Raw genomic sequence first — 18,766 nt, forward strand, 5'->3', positions numbered from 1 at the left:
GCGACCCTATTTGTAAGGAGCACAGGAGAGTTACTGTAATAAATCAAACATTCATTTGTTTAACTTCATTGACCAGCAGCCATTTGCATCACAGGTCGGCTGTCCCAGAGCTGGCTACAAGTGCCTTCTATAAATCTAAGTGTAACTCAATAAATGCTGTAACCAAAAATATTTTTCTAAAGCAATTTTTACATTTGCCCTTATCAATCATAACCGATTCCTGAGCCTGAATCAAGGTAACTTACCTAAGTCAAGTTGCCATAGATCATCCAGGCGAGCACCACACATTCCACCAAAGACATACATTTTAGGGCTTCCAGAATCTTTTTTGCAATATATGACGGCTGTGTGGGACTCTCTTGGAGAAGGCACAATCCCTTTAGTCACTGGAATGCTCCAACCCACAACACCAGAACCATGCTGTAGCTCCAACTCATAGAAATCATTCAAGTATCTAGGATATCATGAAATAAATTACAACATTAATATAGTATATACCTTTTATTTGATTTTTGTTTCCATTTATAAAGATAATCTATGTTTACTGTGAAAAACTCATTTAGTACCAAAAAGCATTAGAAGAGCAAAGACCCCATTCCTCATTCATTCAACATGTATTTATCAAACACTACTGTGTATCAGGTACTCTTCTGAGGATCAGTAGAGAACAAAAGAGATTTTTAGAAAATTCCTGCCATCATTTAACCAACACTCTTGTCCACGACAGCTGTGATGGTTTCAAAACATAGCTGCAAATTCTGACACTCCTCCCATCAGGTGGTAGGGTCTACCTGTCAGTCCCCACTCGCGATTCTGGGTTACCCCACGACTGCTTCGACTAGAATAAGGTGAAATGACACTAGGTGACTTCTGAGGCTTGGCCACAGAAGGCTAATGCAGCTTCACTACAGAACACTTGTTCTTGGAATCCTGAAGCACCATATAAGTCAAAGTGGCACAAGAACCCCATGTGGAGAGGCACATATAGGCATATAGGAGGACGGCCCCAGTTCAGCCCATCCTTCAGTCATCCCAGTGGAGGCACCAGATATGGGAGTGACCCTTCAACACTTCCCATCTCAGGGCCTAGCCATCACTGCTGTGTCCTGTCTGAATTCCTGATGCACAGAATCCCTGAACATAATAAATGGTTGTTATTTTGCATTGCTAACTTTTGGAGGAGTTTATTACATGGTACTAGATAACCAGGACAATCACTATTGGCAATAATTGGTAACTACCCTTTCTGACCTCTATGAACATCCACATATGTATAAATGACACAGACTACAAACGTTGCTTTGCAACTTTTTTCTTTTAAAACTTTCACTCTATAATGTCATAGCAATGCCCTACATAGCCTTTTTTTTAAACTCTAGAAACTGGCATTAAACTCTTCATCTGTGACATGGATGTTTTCAATGTTTTGAGCAAAATAACTTTTATAGGAATATATTTCCTATCAAATTATTGCTCAAATATGAGCCCCAAATTAAAACACTTTAGGACATATAAAACTTCAAAGTTTAGGGGGCCCTGGGTGGCACAGTTGGTTAAACATCCGATTCCTGATTTCAGCTCAGGTTATGATCTCAGGGTAATGGGATCAGGCCTGCATTGGGCTCTGTGCTCAGCATGGAGTCTGCTTGAGACTCTCTCCCCTCTCCCGAAGCCCCTCCCCCCCAATAAATAAATCTTAAAAAAAACCAAAAACTTAAAAGTTTAGACATAAAATTGTTTTCGGAAAAAACGATTCTAGATGTTATTCCAGAAAAATAAGAAATCCAAGAAAAAATATACTGCATAAGAGAAACAGTAGACAGAGAAACCAATAATTTATAATATACTTAAATTGTTGTTTATTTTTTAAGATTTTTTTAAAATTTATTTATTTGACAGAGAGAGACAGAGAGAGCATGCACAAGCAGGGGGAGTGACAGGCAGAGGGACAGGGAGAAGCAGGCTGATGGGGGGGTCGATCCCAGGACCCCAGGATCATGACCTAAGCCGAAGGCAGATGCTTAACCGAATGAGCCACCCAGGTACCCCTAAATTTATGTTTATAAGTATAGTTGTGAGGTCTAAATAATCACTAAGAAAGACTGACCAAAAAATTAACTTCTTAGCATTATTATAATCTGGAGTAAGATTCAAGAATACATGGAACATATGGGAAAAGCAAAAGAAGGTAAAGACAATAACCTATTCTCAAAGATGACAAGATCCTTTCAGTTTAAATGTATGTGATCATTTTTGAGCAACTAAGGCAAGCACAGAATCAGCAATGTATAACTTTCAAATCATTAAAAGGAAAGAAAAAGAACAGTAAATCAAGAAAAAGTAAAGAAAAGGAAAAATAAGCAAAGCATAGTCTACGGAAAGCAATTAATAAGATGGTTAGGTAAAAAAATTATAAAACAATGTCAAAAGACAAACTAGAAAAAGAAATTTGGCATACATCACAGAAAAAGATAAAATTTTCTTAATGTAAAAAGTTCCTATAAGATCAAGATTACAACCAATTACACAATAGATACAAATAAAAGGATATAAACTGATAGTTCACAGAATGAGAAATAAAAGTTGTATAAATGTGTATGTACACACACAGAGACACAGATAAACAAACACATATACGTACACACACACAAATGTTCAACCTCGTTATGATTTTTAAAAATCTAGCAAAGTCAGGGGCCGGGGGTGGAGAACCAACAACAAGCAGAATAAATGGAAAACATAAAACACAAAGGTAGGAAAAAACTTCTCTATTAGGAGACAAAGTCTCTTGGGGGCAGGAAGCCTGTAAGAAAAACAAAAGAGCCCTGAAACCAGGGTGCCTGGTGGCTCAACTGGTTAAGTGTCTGCGTTTGGCTCAGGTCATGATCTCAGGGGCCTGGGATCAAGTCCCATGTCTAGCTCCCTGCTCTACAAGGAGTCTGCTTCTCCCACTGCCCCTTCCCCTACTCATTTTCTCTCCCTCAAATAAATAAAATCTAAAAAGAAAGAAAGAAAAAAGAACCCTGAAACCAGCTGTAAGCAATTAAGAGCAATGATAATATCAAAACTATCTGACAACTAACGTGGCATAGACTTACGCAGATAAGAACGGATGCCAGCCAGTAAGCTATACCAGTTCATACTGATCAACTGTTAGTCCTGTTTACAAAAGATAAGTCTACAACAAAATACTACACACAGATTGAAAAGTAGATATACAAGAAATAAACAATAAATTCACAATCTCACTGGGAGATTTTAACATGTCATTCAGAAGTTGACATGATCTACTCACAAAATAAAAAAGCTTCAAATAATAATTTAAAACAGTGATTTAATAAAGAACCTTGTACCCAAACAACAAAGAATTTATAATCTTTATGAACACCTATGGAATAATCACAAAAACTGATTGACATATACCACAAAGACAATCTCCAAAAAGGAGAAACCACATAGAACACATATTTTTTAACCCAATATAATAAAGCTACATATTAGCAACAATAACAAAACTTTCCATTTGGAAATTTTTACAAATTTATGCCAAATTACTTTTGGGTTAAAGAGAAAATAAAAGGGCGCCTGGGTGGGCTTGGTGGGTTAAGCGTCTGCCTTCGGTTCAGGTCATCAACCCCGGGGTCCTGGGATTGAGTCCCACATTGGGCTCCCTGCTCAGCAAGGAGTCTGCTTCTCCTTCTCCCTCTGCCTGCTGCTCCCCCTGCTTGTGCTCTTTCTCTCTTTCAAATAAATAAATAAAAATCTTTAAAAAAAAGATAAAATAAAAAGTAATGACAATAAGAGCACTACATATAAAAATCCATGGAATATGGCCAAAGCCATAATGAGAGGAAAATATGTAGCATTAATAGAAAATAACACTGAAAATAAGTGAACTACTAGGCATTCAAATTACTAGAAGTTAGAAAAAAGTTAGAAAAGGCACCAAAATTATTAAAAGTTTAAAAGAAGTTAGAAAAAAAGGAAAAATTTAAAGAAATGGAATGAAGAAAATAAGTGAAAAATAAAAATAAATCAATAACACTAAAAAATTGAGCTACCCTATGATCCAGCCATTGCACTACTGGGTATTTACCCCAAAGATACAGACGTAGTGAAGAGAAGGGCCATATGCACCCCAATGTTCATAGCAGCATTGTCCACAATAGCTAAATCGTGGAAGGAGCCGAGATGCCCTTCAACAGATGACTGGATTAAGAAGATGTGGTCCATTTATACAATGGAGTATTACTCAGCTATCAGAAAGAACGATTACACAACATTTGCAGCAACATGGACAGGACTGGAGGAGATTATGCTAAGTGAAATAAGTCAAGCAGAGAAAGACAATTATCATATGGTTTCACTCATTTATGGAACATAAGAAATAGGAAGACCGGTAGGAGAAGGAAGGGAAGAATGAAGGGGGGGGGGTAAACAGAAGGGGGAATGAACCATGAGAGACTGTGGACTCTGGGAAACAAACTGAGAGCTTCAGAGGGGAGGGGAGTGGGGGATTGGGCTAGGCCGGTGATGGGTATTAAGGAGGGCACATACTGGATGGTGCAAATAATGAATCATGGAACGCTACATTAGAAACTAAGGGTATACTGTATGGTGACTAACGTAACATAATAAAAAATTATTAAAAAAAATGGTTCTTTGAAACCACCAAGCCACTCACGAGTCTGATTAGAGAAAAGACAACACACACATTTATAAATGAGAAAAGAGATGTGACTACAGATAGATTCTAAAGATATACAGAGAACTATCTTACAATTTTTATCAAAAAATGTAAAAATCTAAATGAAATGGGTGATTTTTCAAGGAAAACATAAATTACAAAATGATTCAAGAGAAAGAAAATCTAAATAGATCAATAACTATAAGAGATATTGAAAAGGTAGGCAAAGATCATCCTCCTAAATTATACCAATTTCAGACAATTACAGGAAATTTCTTCTAAATTTTTAATAAATTATGTTATCTAAGCATAATAAAAGATGGAAAGCTTCCCATAACCTCAGAACACAGCTCTGATTATGTTCCCAGGAATAACAGAGTCCTGATACTCAAATCAGATTTGAATAGGACCCCACTACCCCAAATAAAGTCAATACAGGAAAAATCACTAGTGACTATAGATAATATAAATAAATGTTAGCAAAATGAATTCAGCAAAGTATGAAAAGAACACTGTAATGCAATGAGTTTAACTACAAATAAAAAGATGGCTTATATTTCAGAAAATAATAATATAATTAACACAATGAATTAAAGAAAAGAAACAACAAGCTCATTTCTATGTCTGAAATGAATATGAACATCCATTTTTAGTTAAAAAGAGAAAAAAAACTAATTAGCAAACTAGAAATTTTTAAAAACTTCCTTAATCTGATCAAAGGCAAATACTAGAAACTTATAGCAAACATCACAATTACTGATAGAAAGGTAAATATATTAATGAAACAGAATACAGTCTTGAACAAGAGTTGACAAACATTTTCTGTAAAAAGCTAGACAGTAAATATTTTAGGCTATGGGAGCTCTAAGGTCTGTCACAACTACTCAACTTTGCTCTTTTTTTTTTTTTTTAAGATTTCATTTATTTATTTGAGAGAAAAAGAGAGCATGAGATAGAGCACAAGCAGTGGAGAGGGAGAAGCAGGCTTTCCATGTAGCAGGGAGCCCAATGTGGGCCTCGATCCCAGGATCCTGACCTAAGCCAAAGGCAGCCACTTCACCAACTGAGCCACCCATGGGCCCCTCAACTTTGCTCTTTTAATATGAAAGCAGCCAGAGACAACATGTAAATCAATGGGCATGCCTGTGTTCCAATAAAACTTTATTAACAAAGACAGGTAGCTGGCAGGCCAAATTTGGCCCACAGAGTGTAGTTCATATTCCCTGTCCTGAAAGCCCAGAAAAAGACCCATTTATATGAGGATTAAGCTATGATAGAGATGGGACTTCAAATCAGTGAGGAAAAAAATAGCTTATTTAATAAATGGTGGTAGAGAATTGAAAATCCATCAGGAAGAAAAAGTAAAAATCGTCATACTAGTCACAAAGATATATTCTATTAATATTTTAAACATAAAGAACAAAGCTGTGAATGTACTAGACAGTTGTGGGGTAAAAGAATCTTCCTAAGCAGAAAGCAATAAAAGAAAAATATTGTCAAACCTGATAAAACAAAAATGAAAACCCTTTTAAAAAAGGCAAACAGAAGACTTGGAAAAAATATGAATTATGGTAATGGATACATGACATAGTAAACTGACTAAAATCATTGAATTATATGTATAAAAAGGATGAATTTTATGGTATATAATTTTTTTACAGATTTTATTTATTTATTTCACAGAGAGAGACAGCGAGAGAGGGAACACAAGCAGGGGGAGTGTGAGAGGGAGAAGCAGGCTTCCCACCGAGCAGGGAGCCCGATGCGGGGCTTGATCCCAGGATCCTGGGATCACGACCTGAGCTGAAGGCAGACGCTTAATGGCTGAGCCACCCAGGCACCCCTATGGTATACAATTCATACTCTATTTAAAAAGGAAAAATGAATAAGGATAGGAACAATTTCGAAAAAGGAATCGCAAATTTCCAATAAGCATAGTTAATCAAGCTCATTGCCAGTTTTTAAAAAAGATTTATTTATTTATTTATTTAAGATAGAGGGCAAGAGTGAGCATGCACACATATGGGAAGGAGTAGAGAGGGTAGAAGAGGACAAGCTGACTCTGCACTGAGCCTGCAGCCCCACATAGGGTTGGATCTCATGACCCCGAAATCATGACCTGAGCCAAAATCAAGAGTCGGACACAACTGACTGAGCCACCCAGGTGCCCCAATCATTACCAGTTTTTTTTTTTTAAAGATTTTATTTATTTGACAGAGAGCGAGAGAGCACAAGCAGGGGGAACAGTAGGAGAGGGAGAAGCAGGCTCCCCGCCACCGAGCAGGGCGCCTGATGCGGGGCTTGATCCCAGGATCCTGGGATCATGACCTGAGCCGAAGGCATACGCTTAACCATCTGAGCCACCCAGGCGCCCCTCATTACCAGTTTTTAAGAAATTAAAATAAATCCATTAAATGTATTTCACCTATTAGTTTGGTAAAAACTAAGAGGAGTGAGACAATTCAATATCATTAAGGGTGTAGGCAGTCCCGCACACTGGTATTAGGAGTATAAAATGGTTCTGTCTCTTTGGAGGTTGATTCAGGAATACCGAACAAACTTGAATGTAAATACCCTTGACCTCCCTCCCACTGAATCCATTTAGAAGTACGAATCCTACAAAAATTGGGGCGCCTGGGTTGCTCAGTTGTTAAGTATGTGACTCTTGATTTCGGCTGAGGCCATGATCTCAGGATCATGAGATCAAGCCCTGTGGCCAGCTCCATGCATAGCATGGATTCTCTCTCCCTCTGCCCACCCCCCCCAACCCTCACTAGCTCTTTCTCTCTCTAAAAAAAACAAAACCAAAAATAGTTATACATGTGCAAAGACCGAAATAGCAAAAAAGTAGAAATATTTAAATGTCTACCAGAAGGGGAATGGTTAAGTAATTTGCATAATTCAGACTACTTTTCAGCCATTAAAAAAAAATAAGGTCAATTTTTATCTACTGCCCTAAAAGATCTCAAAGATACACTGTTAAAGGAAAAAAAGAACAAAAACAAACAGGTAAACACCCAAAGTTGCAGAGCAAGAAGAAAGATCCCACTTCTATAAAAGAGAATACATGTCTGTGTAGGATCAGATCAATGTTCCCCACCTCCCCTCTCCTGCTAGGCAGAACACTCAGTCCTGGACTGCTGACCAATGGAATGTGAACAGAAATGAATCCGCTAGCTTTAACCAGAGGCTTTCAAAAGCACTGCATCTATCTATTTGCTCCCTCACGCAGCATAAACTTGAGAAGCTTGCCCTTTATACACAATAACCTAAAAAAAGCTAACTAATAAATGTTACATGAAAAAGGTTCTAAAAGATGCACATCAAGTTGAATTATGTGTTTGCCTGTGTTGGAGGACAGTGATGCTGTAAGAAAGAACTGCATATACTTTCTAAGTTCTTGCATTTTTACAAGTCTATCTAGAAAAATCTGTTCAATGTAAAAATGAAAAAGACGTGTCAGAAGTAAAAGTATCTGGAATAGTATGTTGGGATAAATTTTTTTCCTTTTCTCCAGTTTTCAAGTTTACCATGTTTTAGTAAGTGTCATTTTTTTAAAGTTTGGAAAAGACAAAAAAGCTAAGACTCTAACATCAATGTTATGTAGGTAATATATTGATGGCAACCTGCAAGTATTTTGAAAATGATGCCAACGATCTTATTTAGCCATCAGAATGACACCGAAACGTAGATATTGAATCACTCCCATTTCACAGTCAAGGAAAACAGGATTAGATCACTTCCGCTAAAGGACAACCACATGGTAAGCAGTGAATCAGAAAACAGTCTTTCGGACTCTAAATCTCCAAATCCTGAGTGCTATAATGACAATGTGATCAAAACAATATGCAAAAAAAAAAAAAAAAAAGATAGTGATTAGTTCTGTTTGGAAAAAGGAGACGATTGGTTCAAAAAGTATTTGCTAGTGTGAACCACTGTAACAGCTTCCTGTATGAAAAGTGAATATGATAACCTTTATTTTACAGTGAGATTTTTGTCACCAAATTCCCAGAGACATCTAATTTGAAAATAACCATTTGTTACTTTTCATTATCATTAATGACAAGTGAAATACATTATGGCTCAATATATAAAAATAGGTTGCTATAAGCAATTACATTAGTATCATTTAATAAGATGATTTCTGATTAGAAAAGGCATAGTTTTGAAAACAGATATATATTCCAGGGACTAAGGAAAACACAACTGCACACAAATTTGTTCACTGTTAGGTTTAAATGCAAAAGGCTAAGTTTCATCCCTTTTAATAACTGAAAATGGTGGAAATTAAATGTTCTTAATCTAAGTCATAAAGTAAACATTTGGTCCAAAAAAGAATCAGCATACCTGGGAACATTATTGTTTGAATCTTCACTTTCATTTGCCAGACCACCAAACAAATAGCATTTGTTACCATATAAAGAGAAGCTATGTCCAAGCCGAGGACACGGAGGTAAACCAGAAGAAGGGGGGTGGGGTTTCACTTTTTTCCATAACCAACGACTTGCCTATAAAAGAGCATAAATACAATCAGACAATATCAAGAAAGCGTTCCTATATTATCAATAGTATAACATCATACCAATACATTTTAATTGAAATCCAATCAGAAGGTTCCAATAAGCTAGTCTAGGGACAAATGACAAGTAAACAGGTAACTTCTGCAACTAAAATAAACACTGAAACAGAAATTCAGTTTAGTTTTCCTGGGGCGCCTGGGTGGCTCAATCGGTTAAGAGTCCAACTCGATTTCGGCTCAGGGGCATGAAGGCCCAGTGTGCAGCCTGCACAGGATTCTCTCCTCTCCCTCTGCCCCTCTGTCCCCCATCCAAAAAAGGAAAGAAAGTCAGTCTAGTTTTCCATATTCACAGCCTTCCTCAACAACAACCTAAGCCCAGAATAATAAACACCAGTAGTTCAAAAATATTTTCTAGATGAAAAATTAAATATACATAGCTTTAAGATTAAATGAAATTTATATATTCTTACTTTCTGAAATTAGGTAATCCATAGATAGTATATATTTCAACCTTTAAATAAGCATAAAGATCATTTAACAAACCAAACTCCAAAACTTATGCTCTGGCTATGGATGCTCTATTTACCTAAAACCATTTATTTATCAGTAGGTATAATTCACCTACACCTGACAATCAGCAGATGTCCTCATGATAACAGCCCTGTGAACATATGCACAGTTCAGAAATAAAAGTCAATTAAGGGCTGTCAGAGAGGGCTCTGAGTGTGGTTTAACAGAACCAAATTTATAAAGGACATATGAAACTGTACCCCTTTTTTGTATGTATTGCCAGGGGAAAAAATAGTGTTTATTAGTGTGAGGGTAACAATCTCTATAATGAAGGCAGAGGTTTGCAAAGTATGGTCTGGGGACCAGCAGCAGCACATGGGAACTTGGAAGGAATGCCAGGGGTGAGGCCCCACACCAGATGATACTGATTCAGAAACTCTGGGGGCAGGGACCAGCAATCTGTGTTTTCACAAGCCTTCTGATGCTTCTGTTGCTGCTAAAGTTGAAGAACTAAGATACAAAAACCTAAACGTGTAACATGTATAACTGACGCTAAGTAACAGATATCTTAATGTTACAACTGTTACACTGGGTATTGAAAAAAGACTGACATTAGAAACTCTGGCTTTTTAGTGAATTGGAAACCTTTTTCTTGAAGCTATAAAATGTGAAGCTCATACTATGTTAAACGTGTAATGAAATATTTTGCAATCTTTCAAAGAATTAGGAGCAATATTATTAAAGCTGAAAATTGAGATAAATTTGAAATATACTTACTTGCAACTCATATAACTCATTGCTGTATCTTCCATATTCAACCATTCCCCCAAATACTAATATTCTGGTACCATCACAGACAAATCCATGGGCAGCGCAACCTGGAGGGATGTCTCCTCTAACAGCCGGTAGGAACCACTGATTTGTAACTAGTTGCCAAAATAAAATTAAAACCAATGATAATAAACAGTTATCGCAAACTATGAGTATATACTTTACATTTATTATCTGTATCAGTGGTTGTTGGAGATGGGAGATGACTTTGCCCCCAGGAGCAAACTAAAAATGTGTAGTTGTTTAACTGGAGGGAGGGGAGAGATGCTACTGGCAACTAGTGGGTAGAGAATAGAGATGCTGCCAAACACCTTACAATATACAGCACGTGCTCTTACAACAAATAATTCTCTGGTTCAAAGTGGCAGTAGTGCTGCTGTTGAAAAACCCTAATCTGTATAATTTAATTCTTACCAAAACCCTATGTGGTGAGTATCATCATCTCTATTTAACAAGTGAAATCTGACATTTAAGTTTGGTAACTTTAGCGCTGATCCTGGGGAACTGGCAGAGCAAAATTCAAACCAGGTCTAACTTATTACAAAGCCAGGATTTTTACACTATACCAAATTGTCAAATAACTTTTAAACTATATATTAGAGTGCCAGGAAGAGGAGAGGGTGAAAAAACGAAATTTCTCCTAGGCCACTATTTTATTAACCTTAAAATGACCACTATGATTAAGTTATTTGGTGAAAGCCACTGATATGACATAGACCCGAAATTCAGTGATTAACCTTACACCAAGGAAACAGCTTTCTCTTGCTAGCTGGCGCATTTACAAGTTGGGGAAAATGAAATTCCATCCTCCTTTCTATCCCAAAGGCACTCAAAGGCAGGGCCTCCCCGGCCAGGGGCACTTATGATTTGTAGCGGTGCTCAAGCTGACAGTCCTCTTTCCAAGCGCTGCACAACCAAGCTTCAGCACACACACCCAACTATACGGAGAGACAGGCGCCGGTCTGACCAACGAACCACTTCCCCGCCAGTTAAGAGGGTTACCAATGGGGTAAAAATCTTGACTGCCACCTGCCAGATACGGGGTTGTATTTGGGGTGAAAGTACCAGGCCTCTCGTTTTCCCTCCTCAGCCCTCCCCTCGCCCCGATTCGTTTCCTCCTAAGGAAAAACCGCAGGTAAAGACGAGAATGGCCCGGAGCAGCTTCGGTTTGGAGTTGGTTTTGGTTTTTGACAGGGGTGGGATCTCGAACCCCCGGGGTGGGCAAGACTTCGGGAAGAGGCCCTGGCGGGTGGAAACGGTCTCTGTCTCGCCTACGTCCGCCCGCAGGGCTGGGGCGGGGGGGGTCTGGGACCGCCTGCCGGAGGGCCGGCCAGCCCCGCTTGGGGCCCGGTTCTGCCCCGCAGGCCCTGGGGAGACGGAGCTGCCACCCAGGACACTGCGGAACCCCGGCCGCCTGGCCAAGCAGCACTCCCCGCGGCCCGCCCGAAGAGGCAGTGACCCGGCGGTGACAGCTGTCAGGGCCTCGGCCGCCGCCTAGCCTCCCCTCCCCCTCCGCGGCTCCCACAGGCGGGGCCGTAGAGCCGCCGCCGCGCCTACCTGTGTTGTAGACGTGCAGCTCGTCCGCGATGCCCTCGTTGCCTCCTCCAAAGATGATCATCAGCTCCCGGATGGCCACGGCCCGGTGTCCGTGCCGGGCGCGGGGGACCGGCCCCGTGAAGGAGGAAACCCGCCTCCAGTTGAGGAGGCTGGGAGCCGCCATCTTCCCAACCCCCGCCCCTCTGCCCACAATGCACCGCGCCCGCTCCGGCGCCGCCGCTCCCGGGGGAGGGTGGGGACCCGCCTCCAGCTGTGCGCTGGGGGTGGGGGTCACGTGACCGCGGGCGACCCGGGCGAGGCTGGAGGCCGGCGGAGAGCCGAGGGGTCCGGGCAAGGGAGCCCCGCCCTCACCCCCGGGCGTAATGTCCGGGCCTGGCACCCTGGGCAACGGGCCTTCGGGTGTAGGGACAGTCCTACCAAGTCTCCCCTCCCCACCCAGGGCCCCCCGTTTGGTATTTGCGGGAGAAGGTACAGCGTTTTCCTTTACGGCCACTTTAATTGAGCATCTAGGATGTGCGGGCCAATCAGACCCTTTGAACAGTTACAGCGCAACGGGGAGAAAAGCTCGCGTAGAGGTTCGAAGCGGCGGGAGCGCGGGGCGGTGGGGGGGGGAGTCAGCCTCGGCGGGCGGGTGACGCGCGCGCCCACGGCGCCCCGGCGTCCAGGATGCCCGCGAATGCGGGAGGAGGGAGGCGCCTGCCGCGCGAGCGAGCGGCCGCGAGTGCGGCGCCCTGGCCGAACCTGAGGACGCCGGAGGGAAGGTCGGAGCTAAGCCTGCTCAGGCACATCAGGCACTTGAGGTTTTGTTGGGTGTCATGCCAAGAAGTTTAGCAACAGTTAGCCGCGAAAGGTTTTTTTGTTTCAGCAGGTGGGAAACTATCTGTAGGTTTCCGTTTTATTACTAGCTGACATTTGAGGGTCTTTCATTGCCAAACGCTAATTGCCTTATGTGTATTAACTCATGATTCTCCCAACAACCCAGTAAAGTGGGTACTGTTACCTCCCATTCGTGGATGTGGAAATGAGGCACAAAGAAGTAAAGTAATTCTCCCACGGACACAGCAGAAGCAGATTGGGTCCAGGATTCAAAGGCAGGGCTTCTGATTCCATAGCCCCTTTCTCTAACAACTATACCGTAACTGCCTTTGCTCACGGTCATATGTAACCCTATTAAGGCTGAGCTGCCTTATTATCTGGTCCTATAAAGAATCACACTCGAAGAGATATAATTTCAGAAGAAAAAAAAATTGAAAGCAGTTTAAATCCCTACCTCACACTCTCAAGAAGGTACCGAAGGGGGAATACACACAACATACAGCAAATTTCCTAAAATTCCTTTTTCTTCATCTGTTTTCATTTGCAATTTCTCTCCTATGCCTGTATCATACCCTCTCCTCCAACTCCCTCAATCCTGAGCCTGCCTCTCCACCTCCTCATCCATCTAAATTTTCCTTGGAGAAGGGATTCTCTACCTTTTTAAAAGGAATTCTCACTGTTCTTTCAGCTCCTGCTTCTCAAGTTTTTCCTCTCACAAATTACCCCAATTTTTCAATATGGTCAAAGAGAATTTGAGAAAGGAGGGGGAAGATGGCTGGAAACCAAGAAAGGAGTCTATGAATATTTATGTATTAATATTTTTCTTTGTCACGTACATAAATATTTCTGTTATAAACTATGTATCTAAAACAGTACTGGGAAAGTATTGGGACAAAGCAATGAGCTTTTCATAGAACTTAAAATATTTAATTTGATAAGAACTGTACTTTCTTCTGAGAGTTTAGGGTTAAGATGTCCTAACTTTTATGAATGATTCTGTAAATAGATGGTAGTTACATGTGTGTGTGTGTGTGTGTGTGTGTGTGTGTGTGTGTGTATTTAATGCCCTTATAGCAAAAGACGAAGGGCAAAACTGAAAGTTGTAAACCCAGTGTTAATACTCAAATTTAGAAAAAATCAGAACTGGTCTACAATATGTGAAGGGCTGAAAATCCCTGAACTGGAGGAAAGATGAAGGCAAAACATTATGAGAAAGGTGATTACAAGTCATAACTGATTGCTTAGATAAGGAGGTGCAGGACAATGGAGGAAGTGTGTATTCATTTCCTAGAACTGCTGAAACAAAATACCACAAACCGTGTGGCTTGAAACAACAGAAATTTGTTGTCTCACAGTTCTGGAAGCTAGAAACCCAAAATCAAAGTGTCAGCAAGGCCATGATCCCTCTGAAAACTGTCGGGGAGGATATTTCCCTGCCTCTTTCTGGCTCTCTAGTGGTAGCCACTGGTCCTAGGCATTCCTTGGCTTGTAGCTGCATCTCCAAACTCTGCCTCATCATCACATGATGTTGTCCCTGTGTATCTGTGTCTCTTCTCTGCTTATAAGTTCAGAGTTACATCCTAATGACCTCATCTTAACTTGATTACACCTGCAAAGACCCTATGTTCAAATAAGGTCACATCCACATGTATTGGGCATTAGGATTTCAACATATCTTTTTGGGGAACACAATTCAATCTGTGACAAAGTACTTAATCCAATGGAAATGATATTTTACCACAGCAGCTGTGGCTCAGCTCTGCTTAATGAGGAGTTTAGAATAGGTCCCTGATTCTCAAGAAAGCTACCTTTAATCTTTGAAACTCTAGGAAGTTACCCCCTAGGAGGAAAGTGTAGAAAGGGAAGAGTGAGGCAGAAGAGCACCCCGAAGAAGCCAACATTTAAGAGGTAGAAACAGAAGGAGGCACTCATGAAGGAAACGGAGAATGAGCAGCCAGAGAGGTCGAAAGGGAACCGGCGAGGGTAAGAAGCCGCAGGTGAAGGGAGTTTCACAGAGGCGGAAGTGGTTATCAAAGCCAAAAGCCATAGAGAGGTCAGATAAGACAAAGACAAGTAAGTGTCTGTTGGATTTGCAAATTAGGAGGTTATTAGTGGCCTAGATTAAAATACTCGAGTGGGAGGAGGGAAGCCAGAGAAGATCAAAGAATGAATAACGAATAAAGAATGAAGTAAGGAAGTGCAGATAATGAGTATAGTCAGTCCACTTTTTACAGAGACTTGCCCATGCAAGGAAAGCAAACACAGTGGCAGGAGGGAGAAATGGATACAGGGCAAGGTACGTTATTTTGCATGGCCGAGATGGGCATAACTGCGGGCCCAGAATAAGGATGCAGTTGAAAAGGAGAGACTGAAGGAGCAATAGAGATGTCTTAGTCAGTTTGGGCTGCTGTTAAAATACTATGGACTGGGGCTGGCTCAGTTGGTAGAATATGTGACTCTTGGTCTCAGGGTTCAATCCCCATGTAAGGCATAGAGATTACTTAAAAAAAAATAAAATCTTTAAAAAAAATACTACAGACAGGGTGGCTTATAAATAACAGAAATTTATTTCTCACAGTTCTGAAGGCTGGAAGTCTAAGATCAGAGTGCAGCATGGTCAGGTTCTGGTGAAGGCCCTCTTGCTGGTTGCAGACTTCTGACTTCTCGCTGTATCCTTATATGGTGGAAGGGGTGACTCTCTGGAGTCTCTTTTATAAGAGCACTACTCCCATTCATGAGGGTGTCACTCTCATGACCTACACACCAAAATACCAAAGGCCCCACCTCCTAGTGTCATCACCTTGGAGGTGAGGGTTTCAACATGTGAATATGGGGAGGGGGCACAAGCATGCATAGCAAAAGAATATGTCATTTGGAAATGCTTTCTGTTATAAGTGGCAGAATATCCAACACAGTGGCTAAATGATGAGGCTGTTCATTATCTTTCACAAGAAATCTGGGGTTAGTTCAGTGCTATCATGGTTCTGGTCAGTGGCTCTGAATTTCTCTTGGCCTTTCCTTTGTGAGCATAAGAAGGTTATTGCAGCTCTGGGCATTGTGTCCTCACATAACCACGGCAAAGAGAAAAAGCAGGAAGGCAGCCAGGATGGGAAGTAGAACCCTCCTTTTACAAGGAGAAAAAGCATCTTGCCTAGAAGTCATCCAGCACACTTGCCCTTGGGTTTCATTGGCCAGAACTAAGGCATTTGGTATATTAAAGTTATATTCACTATACTCACGGAAATACCAAAACAACAATGGCTTTAAAAGTTTCTATTTCTCCCATATGAATGAATTTTGGAGGTAGCAGTCCAAAGCCGGGAGGCATGGTAGCTGTGTTTCACCAAGTCCTTAGGAATTCGTAGGCTTTGTGGATTGGAATTCCTCCTTCCAGCTCATGGTCCAAGATGGCTGCTCCAGCTCTAGCTACTGCATCTACATTCCAGCCAACAGGAAAGAGTACGGGAAAGGAATGTTCCGTTCTCCAGAACACATTTCGGAATTATACACATTATTTCTGCTTACATCCCATTAGCCAATATTTAGTCACAAGGCCACAGTTAGTTGAAGAAAGTCTGGGACATGCAGTTTTCATTTAGAATAGCCGTGTTCCCAGCTAATATTCAAGGTTCTGCTACAGAGAAAGAAGAAGAGAACAGACATTGGGGTTCATCTTGCAGAAGGGTGGCCACGTAAGCCTGGGAAAGACGTTGTTTTTGTTTGTCTGTTTTCAGCCTCAATAATGAGAAGCAGGCAAGGAAGAATAAAGTTGGAAATGAGAGTTGCTTGAGCTAACCAACCAGGCCACCTCAGGGAGAACTGGCACTCGAGGGAGCAAGATCCTGAAGGATCAAGAAAAGACGTGTTCAGAAGTACACGTGGATTTACAGTGCACTAGGGGTGAATATATTATGTTTCTATATATAGCTTATCAATGACATAAATATTTCTAGTCTATGAGTGTATATAGAAAACAGAAAGCTCTGGTGGATGGTGCGGCTCTAGCCGTTCAAGGTTCCATTAGAGAAGGTAACTTCGTCTCTCGCTACTTTTTCCCCTTTGCTCCTGCTCGCCCATACCAAACACCCATCATGTATTTGGACTTGCAACATAGCAAGAGGTAAGGTCATGGGATTTAGAATTCAGTAGGTGTAGCCATTTACTAGCTGTGTGGTCTTGGACAAATTATTTATCCTCTTTGAGCCTCAGATTCTTTGTCTATAAGATGGGGATAATAATAGTGTCGATTTCTTAGATGTTGTTTTGAAAACCAAATGAGATAATATATGTAAAGTACAGGCAGTCCTTGCTTTGCATGGTAGTGTAGTTTTTTTTTTTTAAGATTTATTTATTTATTTGAGAGGGGTGGGAAGGGGCAGAGGGAGAGAACCTTCAAGCAGACTCCTCCTTTGAGTTTGGAGCTTGGAGCCTGATATGGGGCTTGATCCCATGACCCATGAGATCAGGACCTGAACCAAAACCAAGAGTCAGACACCCAACTGACTGAGCCACCCAGGCGCCCCAGTAATGTAGTTCTCTAAAAATGACCACATAAGTTGCAAAGTGATCTTAAATCTCAATGGGAAAAATTATAATTGTGCTGTGATCTTTAAACATTTTTGTGAAAATATTTAAAACTCTTACTATTGGTTTTAAATGCCTAGAGAAGGGACGCTTGGGTGGCTTAGTCGGTGAAGCATCTGCCTTTGGCTCAGGTCATGATCTCAGGGTCCTGGGATCGAGTCCCATATCAGGCCCCTTGCTAGGCAGGGAGCCTGCATCTCCCTCTCCCTCTGCCTCTGCCCCCTGCTTGGGCTCTCTCTCTGTCAAATAAATAAATAAAATCTTTAAAAATAATAAAATAAATGCCTAGGGAAATGAGAAAATTAGTAGACCTAGTATTTATTTGCTATACTGTAATTTGAATCATTAGAAACATTGAGAATGAAATGTTTTGGGCTTTTTGAATTTTGTTTTTTGTTTAAAACTTATCAGGAATGGGGCACCTGGATGGTTCAGTCAGTTAAGCATCTGCCTTCAGCTCAGGTCATGATACTGGGGTCCTGGGATTGAGCCCCACATTGTGGGGGTCCTTGCTCAGCGGGGAGTCTGCTCCTCCCTCTCCTTCTGCTCCCCCACTCCTGCTCTCTCTCCCTCTCTCTACCTCAAATAAATAGATAAAATCTTTAAAAAAATTAAAACTTATCAAGAGTAGTTTGAGCAGTGCTTGCCTTTGCGTCATATAACTTACTGTACAGAGTAAGCATCTTCTCTGTGCCTTGGCAAGTTGTCATACTCCTTTCCAGGTTTGAATCAGCTTTCCATATTTTATTCTTTACACTTTCAATGTCATGAAATATCTTTGAGGGTTCCTTTAAGATGAATTTTTTATCCACATCTCTTACCCGGGAACATCTTCATCCTTTTCTGCACAACCACTTTCTGCGTTTATGTCCATAAAGTCACCTTTACTAAATTCTTTGGGCTGCGTGTCTAGAGTTGCGTAGTGGCAGTGTCATCCCACGGCCTGCTCTTTCTTCTCTACCTCCATTCACCTTTGATTTGAACTTCACTCTGATCATTACCACTTTTTGTTTCTTTGCTACCCTATTACCTTTGTTGGCCAATTCTCTATTACCCATTTTTATAAATATCACGAGTTTTGTAAATATCACTGGGAATTAAGGAGGCAACAGGACCACATTGCTTTGTACATAAACTGAATAAGAAATGTCCACTGACCGATGACTGGCTGACTGACAGACAAGTGACATGATTGGTCACAGATCACGATTTGGATCGTTATTTGCACAGTAATTTCATGGACTAAAAAGTTCGCAGCAAAG

The 18,766-nt window shown here is 40.9% G+C and overlaps 2 protein-coding genes across 9 annotated transcripts in view; one reads left to right on the plus strand and one right to left on the minus strand.

Annotated features, from left to right (window-relative positions):
- The window catches only part of HCFC2 (host cell factor C2), a 31,610-nt gene extending 19,307 nt beyond the window's left edge, over window positions 1-12,303 (minus strand). For both annotated transcript variants that reach the window (XM_026499780.4, XM_026499779.4), the window contains exons 1-4: window positions 12,105-12,303; window positions 10,494-10,642; window positions 9,035-9,195; window positions 246-454 (exon numbers count right to left, since the gene is read on the minus strand). In XM_026499780.4, coding sequence (XP_026355565.1) covers window positions 246-454; window positions 9,035-9,195; window positions 10,494-10,642; window positions 12,105-12,267 — 682 coding nt within the window. In that variant the 5' untranslated portion in view covers window positions 12,268-12,303. The remainder of the gene's footprint in view (window positions 1-245; window positions 455-9,034; window positions 9,196-10,493; window positions 10,643-12,104) is intronic.
- Window positions 12,304-12,365: 62 nt separating this feature from the next.
- Window positions 12,366-18,766, plus strand: part of GLT8D2 (glycosyltransferase 8 domain containing 2) — a 47,843-nt gene continuing 41,442 nt past the window's right edge. For 2 of the 7 annotated variants that reach the window (XM_044384479.3, XM_057316290.1), the window contains exons 1-2: window positions 12,398-12,679; window positions 16,655-16,820. The gene's annotated coding sequence lies outside the window, so the exon portion shown is untranslated. Of the gene's footprint in view, window positions 12,680-15,498; window positions 15,728-16,654; window positions 16,821-18,766 lie in introns of all 7 variants that reach the window. The other 5 variants (XM_057316289.1, XM_026499785.4, XM_048217922.2 and 2 more) reach the window with 5 other exon arrangements.

This window comes from Ursus arctos, unplaced genomic scaffold (assembly GCF_023065955.2).
Source record: "Ursus arctos isolate Adak ecotype North America unplaced genomic scaffold, UrsArc2.0 scaffold_21, whole genome shotgun sequence".
Taxonomy (NCBI): Eukaryota; Metazoa; Chordata; class Mammalia; order Carnivora; family Ursidae; genus Ursus; species Ursus arctos.